Source organism: Anolis carolinensis, chromosome 3 (assembly GCF_035594765.1).
Source record: "Anolis carolinensis isolate JA03-04 chromosome 3, rAnoCar3.1.pri, whole genome shotgun sequence".
NCBI lineage: Eukaryota > Metazoa > Chordata > Lepidosauria > Squamata > Dactyloidae > Anolis > Anolis carolinensis.
The window spans coordinates 278,453,923-278,463,402 of NC_085843.1; the positions used below are offsets into that span (position 1 = coordinate 278,453,923).

Genomic DNA, 9,480 nt, shown 5'->3' on the forward strand with positions numbered 1-9,480 from the left:
GGAAACTCTGCCCATATTTATAGGTACTCTGTACATTCTAAAGCTGAGCTCCTAGTATATAAAATGAATGGTTACAATTGGAAATATTGCTCAATCATGTGACCAAGTTCCTGTTTTAAATAACAGAAGAAATGAAATACCATGTTGGGATCAAAGCAAATGTCTTTCTAGATCTGGTCCATCCATCATTTGCCTATAGGATATGGCTGCCGCAGGATACCAATTCTTATATATAAGGGAAAACAGCCATTCTGAGTGACAGCCATCCATGAATTTATCTGATCTGCTTTCAAAGCCATCCAGGTTGGCAGCCATCACTGCATTCTGTAGCAGTGAGTTCCACAGTCAAACTATGAATAGTTAAACCAGCCTCTTGTTTTGGAATATTGAATGCTTGATTCTTCAAAGTGAACAACCTCTGAATGAAAGTTTTTTTTTTCTTTTATTCGCTCATTCAGCTTCCCTTTAAAAAAATATCATATTGCTCATGAACTGTCAGACCAGGTGCACACTTACAAGGTGATGTGTTTAGGAGGGTTCTGGGATTCGTAGTCCAAACCAAAGTTCCCCAAGGTCTGCCTAATCCTTGGACATTTTTTTTCAGCATCAGTTCCACTACCCTGAAAGATGACTATCAGAAATTGTCTGAGATGAGATGAGAACCGTTCTCCTGTCTCATCAATGACATTTGGGAGTCAGATTCAGTAGATAGCCAGTGTGCTCCTTTAAACCGCCCTTCGTTCATCACCACGGGGATTTTAGCAAATGGCATTTAGGAAGAATATCAAAGAAAGCATCTACACTACAATTACAGATGAATAATATTACTTTAAGTGACATTGCTCCTCCTTATACAACCCTGAGGTTTGTTGTTTGATGTGAAATGCATCTCTAATAGAATGCTTTCATCCCCTCCGATGAACTAAAGCAGTAGAGCTTTCTAGCAATTTTATCTTCTTATTACAGTGGTACAAAACTTCTAGACTGTCGTAGTAGTATAGATACATTCTGAAGGTGCATCTACGCCACAGAATTAATGTGTCTGATACTATTTTATCTGAGATGGCTCAATGCTATAGGGTTGTGGGATTTATAGTTTAGTGACGCACCAGCACTCTTTGGCAGAGAAGGCTAAAGTTCTAAAGATCTTGTAAAACTACAGCTCCCAGGATTCCTTAGCATTGAACCATGGCAGTTAAATCTTGAAGTCTACATTATAGATGCACCCTGAAAGACCAACTTGGGCTGTTCTCCTCTTCTAGATGGGTAGTCTTCCACACTTCAGCTTTCCTCTCCACTTCATACCCTTTGATCAGTTTTTGCTGTTGTAAATAAAGTGTGAGCTGTCCTTCCAGGAGATGAAACTGAAAGTGCTGAGCCAGGCATCCTGGAGATGTAATAGACTGGGAGAGGAAAACAGAAATCACGCAAGCCAAGTACAGAGATGTAATGCACAGCTGGCATCTGCACAGGGAAGAAGGAGACAGATGGCTGGTGGAGCCAAGAGTCCCTCTTCTGCAAAAGTCGGGCACAACCTTTAAAAAGAGTAGAGTGGAAGGTCAGAAACTTGGTCATACAATGTGTGTCTATGAGTCTTTAAGTCACCTGTCAACATATAAAAACACATTGGTTTTCTGGGGCAAGGAATACTCAATTTGCAAGTTATAGCACCTGATGCAAATACCCTAGGCAACACATTCCATCTGATCCAGGGAACTAAGCAGAAGCAGTGCTGGTTAGCACTTAGATGGGAGACTCATCTGAATCCATTGGTTGTCTTTGTTCCATCTTCTATGTATATAGCCCCCTTCAACTATTTAAATAGGGATATCATATCACTTTTTAACCTTCTCCAGTATTAACACACCCAGCTCCCTTAAGCCATTTTTCGTAGTTCTTGGAGACGCAATGTGATCAGTACTGAAAATACTCTGTGTTGAAATATAGTATTTATTAAATACATTTCTTCAAAAATCCCAAAGTAGTTTCCAATATTACATTGTCACATAAGAAATAAATATTACCTTGTTTCCTGCTTTAAAAAACAAAAATTGCAACAAAACCTTGTGATAAAACTGTTAAAAATAAGTTCACATTATTATAGCAACAACATTATTATTTCAACAAAAATTTCCACCATAAAAAACCAAACATAATAAAATAGTGATGAAAACTTGTAAATAAGTGATAGAAAAGTGCAAGACAGTGAAAAGTTTCATGATAATTCCTTGCATTGTGACACAAGATATCATTTAATTTCAAACAAGAAAATTGTTGTGGAAGTTTTAGACACAGTGGGGAAGAAGTGACTTTTTTATGAGTTACACCTCCCTGAATCTTAGAAAATCCCTAGAAAATATATATATTATCAGATGCAGGTAGGTGAAACACAGGTACTTTTCCCACTGGTATGCGGGTTGTATTGTATATACAGTAGAGTCTCACTTATCCAACGTAAACGGGCCGGCAGAACGTTGGATAAGCGAATATGTTGGATAATAAGGAGAGATTAAGGAAAAGCCTATTGAACATCAAATTAGGTTATGATTTTACAAATTAAGCACCAAAACATCATGTTATACAACAAATTTGACAGAAAAAGTAGTTCAATACACAGTAATGCTATGCAGTAATTACTGTATTTATGAATTTAGCACCAAAATATCATGATGTATTGAAAACATTGATTACAAAAATGCGTTGGATAATCCAGAACGTTGGATAAGCGAGTGTTGGATAAGTGAGACTCTACTGTATAATTAAGTATAGTTAACTAAGTAGCCTTGCTTGGCTTGATCCACCAACATGATAGAAATGTCTTTTTCCCATATTCCGACTGTCGACAGAATGAACTTCACTTTTCCTATGCAGCTGATCCCAGTAAAGTAAATTGTGGGAGAGCTATGATTGCAGCAATAGTGTCACGATCATGACAAAGTAGTGATCCCGAGTGTGAAATAGTTATGGATGGATAAATCTAGGTGACTATTTTGTATTCACAATACCTTCTTAGATATGACAGTGACTCTATAGCCATGATTATAACACTATAGCTGCAATTTTAACTCCACCCCATACCTATTTTATTGATCATGAGCAGAAAGCCCTTTGGCCACAATCAGAGCATAGGTGAATGACACTCCTATCAGGTTGGCACGGAAAGGCTGAGTCAAGAGATGCAATTTTGGCTGGATATCAGTATGGAGCGTAAGTCCATATCAGTAGACTTACATCTGCAAGAAACAGAACTGTGTAGTCCCAGAATTTCTGCATTCGGCAAGGAGCTGCTGTGTAGGGAAGATAGCAAAGTGAACATTGTGGCTGATTTGTATTGACAAACTGGTTCAGGAGTGCCAGTGCTCATTGATAGAGTCCAATGCACATCAGGACACCAATTAGGGAATCCAATGCCCATTGATAGAGGCCAATGCGCATCGGTACCGTTGCCAGTGTCCTGATATACATCTCAATTCACTGAATAGTTTCCCCAGCATCCATGCTTTGTAGTAATGCATGTGTAAAGTTACACAATGTAAACAGTGATATGGAATCAAGGCCCACGGTAAAGAGGGGCATCTTAAAGCTTGACCTCAGTGCGATAGAGCGGTGAGGGCATTGACATCAACCTCTTGGCAGAGATGACCAACTTGCCTGAATCGTTCAGGCAGCAACTGATGGACAGCGGATCCATATCGGGTGGGAGTTGGCACTTGTGGGTGAAGGTGTTGGAAACAGTGCCATCTTCTGCAACCTGAAGGGGCAAGTGGACAGACAGAAGGAGTGTCATTGCCAAAACCAAGGTCACCACAACATCTATTATAGAACTCCAATATGCCGATGACAACGTAGTCTGCGTGCACTCAGAAGAAGACCTACAAGCCACTCTAAACACCTTCGCAGAAGCATACGAGAAGCTCGGCCTCTCATTGAACATCGAGAAAACCAAAGTGCTCTTCCAACAGGCACCAGCTAATCCCTCTGCAATGCCAGGAATACAGCTTAATGGTGTAACATTAGAAAATGTTGACCATTTCCGCTACCTTGGCAGCCACCTCTCCACAAAAGTCAACATGGACACTGAAATACAACACCGCTTGAGCTCTGCGAGTGCAGCATTCTTCTGAATGAAGCAGAGAGTGTTTGATGACCGGGACATCCATAGAGATACCAAGGTGCTTGTTTACAAAACCATTGTCCTCCCAACCCTGGTCTATGCCTGCAAAATGTGGACGGTCTACAGACATCACACCCAACTCCTGGAGCGTTTCCATCAGCGTTGCCTCAGAAAAATCCTGCAAATTTCTTGGGAAGACAGGCAGACAAATGTCAGCGTGCTTGAGGAAGCAAAGACCACCAGCACTGAAGTGATGCTCCTACGCCATCAACTCCTCTGGACTGGCCACGTTGTCCGAATGCCCGATCACCGTCTCCCAAAGCAGTTGCTCTACTCCAAACTCAAGAATGGGAAACGTAATGTTGGTGGGCAGGAAAAGAGACTTAAAGATGGGTTTAAAGCCAACCTTAAAAACTGTGGCATAGACACTGAGAACTGAGAAGCCCTGGCCCTTGAGCGCTCTAATTGGAGGTCAGCTGTGACCAGCAGTGCTGCGGAGTTCGAAGCGGCACGAACAGAGGGCTTAAAGGAGAAATGTGCCAAAAGGAAGGCCCGTCAAGCCAACCCTGACTGGGATCACCTTCCACCTGGAAACCGATGTCCTCACTGCGGGAGAACATGCAGATCAAGAATAAGTCTCTTCAGCCACCTAAGAACCCACCCCCAAGAACCCACAACTGGAAGACCATCATCCTCGAACTATGAGGGATTGCCTAAACTAACATTGCTAGAGATAACTTTTTTCTGGGAATCCCCAGGTCCCCCAGGACTTGAATATAAAATTGCCCTGGAGGACTTTATAGCCAGACTTAGAGAACATACCCATATTAATCCGCTTGGAATTTATTTCCCCATTACTTCTGAATACGGTCATTCAATTCCCCAGAGCCTCACCTTCTCTGCTTGGATGACAATACAGTAGTTGAAGCTGGTCACCACAATGTCATGAGGCTCAAACTGGCTGACATCAGCCATGACCTGGTATTTGTCCCCACTGGTAATGACATTGCTGCTGCCCAGAGAAGAGGGATGTGTCGAGGAGGGAGGACCTGGATAGGGAGGAAACAATCACATTTAAAAAGCAATTATATGCATAGTTCCAAGACTCAAAGCGGTGTTCATTACTCAGTTGGTGGCTTTGTGTCAAAGGAATTGAGAGTTTATTCTAGTTTTGGCCATACCTCAGCTGGAATGATATTGCGTCCACTACTGGGCACCGCAATTCAAGAAGGATATTGGCAATTTGGAAGGTTGTCCAAAATGGTCAATGGTCTGCAATTCATGGATCCCTATGAGGATCCATATATATGCTCAGAAGCCTGGGTAGATTTAGCTTGGAGAAGGTTAAGGGGGGGAAGACATGATAAACATGTTTAAATATCTGAATGGCTGTCATACTAAAGATTTATTTATTTATTTACAATATTTATATTCTGCCCTTCTCACCCTGAAGGGGACTCAGGGCGGATCACATTATTTATTTATTTACAGTATTTATATTCCGCCCTTCTCACCCCAAAGGGGACTCAGGGCGGATTACAATGAACACATATATGGCAAACATTCAATGCCAACAGACAAACAACATTCAGTTTTAGACAGACACAGAGGCATTTTTTTAACATCTTTCCAGCTTCACGATTCCAGCCATAGGGGGAGCTGTTGCTTCACCGTCCATTGGTGGTTGTTCTTCCTCTTCTTTTCTTCGTGAGCAGTTTTATGGTGTTGTAGATTAGTTAAATTAGCCTCCCGCATAAAGCGTCCCTAAATTTTCCCTACTTCACAGATGCAACTGTCTTTCGGGGCTGCTAGGTCAACAGCAAGCCGGGGCTATTTTTTTTTTTTTATGGTCGGAGGCTTAACCCTACCCGGGCTTCGAACTCATGACCTCTCGGTCAGTAGTGATTTATAGCAGCTGATTTATAGCGCCACAGCCCGGCCCCATATAGGGCAAACATTCAATGCCCATAAACACATTGAACCAAGACAGAGACAACAGACAGACAGACGCAGAGGCAATTTAACCTTCTCCTGAGGGGATGTTCGATTCTGGCCACAGAGGGAGCAGCTGCTTCATCATCCACTGTGATGGCACTTCCTCATTCCAACCTTATAAATTAGTTAAACTTGCCTCCCCACTTTTTATAAGTGGTACCTTAATTCCTACTTGATAGATGCAACTATCTTTCGGATTGCTAGGTCAGCAACGAGCAGGGGCTATATTTTATTTTTTATTGACGGGTGCTCACCCCGCCACGGGCTGGCCTCGAACTCATGACCTCATGGTCAGAGTGATTTATTGCAGCAGCTGTTTACCAGCCTGCGCCACAGCCCGGCCCCTGGATGGAGCCAGTTTGTTTCCTGTTGCTCCGGAGACTAGGACACAGTGTAATGAATTCAAATTTCAAGAAAATAGATCCAATCTAAACATTTTGGAAAACTGCCTCATGGAGCATCCTGGCTGAGAGTGTCATCTTTCAGGAGTGCTTTGATTGTATTTTTCTGCAAGGCAGAACGGTGCTGGACTGAATGGACCTTGAGATCTCTTCTAACTCTATGATTCTATGACTTTGCTCTGCACTTTAAATTACACATCCAAGGCATTGAATTTAATTGAAGGGTAGGATTCTAAGCTTACCCTACAGTTCAGCTGAAACTCTGTAATGGGTTCCTTGTCCTACTGCCATCCTTTCAAGGGCGTTAGGTAGTGACTGCCATTATTCTCAGCCAGAATGACCTTGGACAGTGCTGGCTGAATATAATGGAGGTCATAATTGTGTTTTAACATTTACAATAAGAGGGTTTTTTTTTTTTAAAGAAAATGTATTGTGATTTTAAAACATTGGATACTGCCATGGATAAACTTAAATGCCCTTCATTTCTAGGAAAACTAAGTACTGTTGCCTACCTAGAAAAACCCCTATTTTCAATTTGCCAAAGACAACAACATCTTGGGCTGACCCCAACTTGCCATTCTGTCCATTAAAACAGGCCACATGGAGTGGAGAAAATAAGGATATAGTGCAAGCAAGCAGTACCAGATTTATATAAAGATAAATACCCCAAAAACTCAAATTAGCACTTGGATGGGAGGCCACCAATGAATCCCAAGTGCTGTTGGTTAATTTCAGAAATAGTAAAGGTAAAGATTTTCCCCTGACATTAAGTCGTGTCCGTCTCTGGGGGTTGGTGCTCATCTTCATTTCTAAGCCAAAGAGTCGGCGTTGTCCTTAGACACCTCCAAGGTCATGTGGCTGGCATGACTGCATGGAGCACCATTACCTTCCCACCGGAGCGGTACCTATTGTTCAACTCACATTTGCATGTTTTCAAGCTGCTAGGTTGGCAGAAGTTGGGGCTAACAGCAGGAGCTCACCCACTCCCTGGATTGAGGGATTGGCAAAACCACTTCTTCTTTTTTTAAAAAAAAATATTTTTATTAGTGCTTTCCAAGAAGACTGTGATACACAAAGACGATCTGGACAGCCGATAGGACTTTACAAAAAACCTACAACACAGAACAACCTCCGTGAGTCCCCCAGTGATAGGAATAGAAGATCAAAAGAAGACTAGAAGGGGAGAAAGAGAAGAAAGGAGAAAAGGGGAAAGAGAGGAAAGAGAAAAAAGGGGGTGAAGGAGAAGGGATTTGCGTAAAATAAAATAATATTGTGTTACATATAACAATATGCTCACTCGCAAATACACACACACATATATATACACAGTAGAGTCTCACTTATCCAACACTCGCTTATCCAACATTCTGGATTATCCAACGCATTTTTGTAGTCAATGTTTTCAATATAACGTGATATTTTGGTGCTAAATTCATAAATACAGTAATTACTACATAGCATTACTGCATATTGAACTACTTTTTCTGCCAAATTTGTTGTCTAACATGATGTTTTGGTGCTTCATTTGTAAAATCATAACCTAATTTGATGTTTAATAGGCTTTTCCTTATTCCCTCCTTATTATCCAACATATTCGCTTATCCAACATTCTGCTGGCCCGTTTATGTTGGATAAGTGAGACTCTACTGTATATATATATATATATAATCCAAACTTCAAACCTGTTGTGTGAACATAAAAATAAAAAAAAATATGACTTCCATCAAATGTCTGATGTCTTTATAATTTGTAACTTCACTAATTGATCATCTTATATTAATAGTCCGGACTCATGTTCTCCCTCTATTTGGCATGAGTATCAGGTCAGTTAAATCAGTATCTTAACATTAACATTGTTCAAGTAAATCTAAGTAAATGCTAAGCTTTGGAAGGACAAAGAAATCCCGGAGATAATGAATTGCTACGACAAAATTCTTGAAATTCTGAATATGGACAGATTAACATATTTATTAGCAAATAATTATGGCAGACCAAAAAAACACACACAACAAATTGGGAGCAAATCAAGGCAAAACCACTTCTGAGTATATCCCTCAGCTATGAAAACCCTACAGAATCCATCCACAAATCAAGAGCCAACTTGAAGACACAAACACACAAACAAGATCTCAGACAACATAAAAGAAATTTAGATCATGGCTTATATTTTTTAATACAGAGGATTTTAGAAAGCCATATGAAATTCAAAACTTGCCAATTTCGATTTTAGTTTCAAGGACTCTCCTGGGTTTCATAGCCCTACTGAGAGATTTCTGTTGGTCTCCCATCCAAGACCCAATGGCATGACACCCATATTAAGGAATATCTTGATAGCAATGGGGAGGGAGGCAAGGAAAAGACCCCTTGTTCTCAACTTTAAGTCTTCCAAATGTTTTGAACCTCATTTCTCAGACAACTGGACCAACGATCAGTGATTCTGGGAGCTGATCAAGAGAGAAACACAAAAGTTGAGCACCGCAGGTTAAGATATGAACCATCCCTGGGTGCCACCAGCCTGCTAAAACATGCCCCACTCACCTGAGTATCCATAGGACTCCCTGGCCCTCCCGGCACCGAAGATCCCATGGGGTGGGTCAAGCAGGGGTTCGAAGCAGGGCTTCCCAGAGCTGTAGGTGCTGAAATGCTCCGAGCGGAAGGTAGAGGAGTTGCTGATGGAAGACGCCATGGCCTTGCCGAGGAAGGCAGCCGATCTCTGTGGAGACTGAAGTATGTGTCCCAGTATCTATGGGAAGGGATAGGTTAGTAGGGAGGGGGCTGGGGGCTGGAAGAGCCTGGTCCTTGGCCAAGAAAGCCAAGATGTCCATAATTGGCTTAGTCGATCTGCCCTTTCTGTTGTCCCAGACACTGGAATGTGAGATAAAGAGGCTGCCTACTCAACGCTTGGGAGTGAGATGTGATGAGAAGTGGGAATTTCCACCCCTGATTCTGTTCCTAAGTCACCTCTGTGAC

General features: G+C 41.7%; 1 protein-coding gene across 1 annotated transcript; it reads right to left on the reverse strand.

The window, feature by feature from the left end:
* Positions 1 to 1,932: 1,932 nt before the first annotated feature.
* Positions 1,933 to 9,251, reverse strand: LOC103279718 (heat shock protein beta-7). Its single transcript, XM_008116215.3, has 3 exons — positions 9,049 to 9,251; positions 5,009 to 5,163; positions 1,933 to 3,751 (listed from the first exon to the last, which is right to left on the reverse strand). Exons 1-3 carry the CDS (start codon positions 9,194 to 9,196, stop codon positions 3,578 to 3,580), a joined length of 477 nt encoding a protein of 158 aa, XP_008114422.1. The 5' UTR covers positions 9,197 to 9,251; the 3' UTR covers positions 1,933 to 3,577.
* Between the last annotated feature and the right edge of the window lie 229 nt (positions 9,252 to 9,480).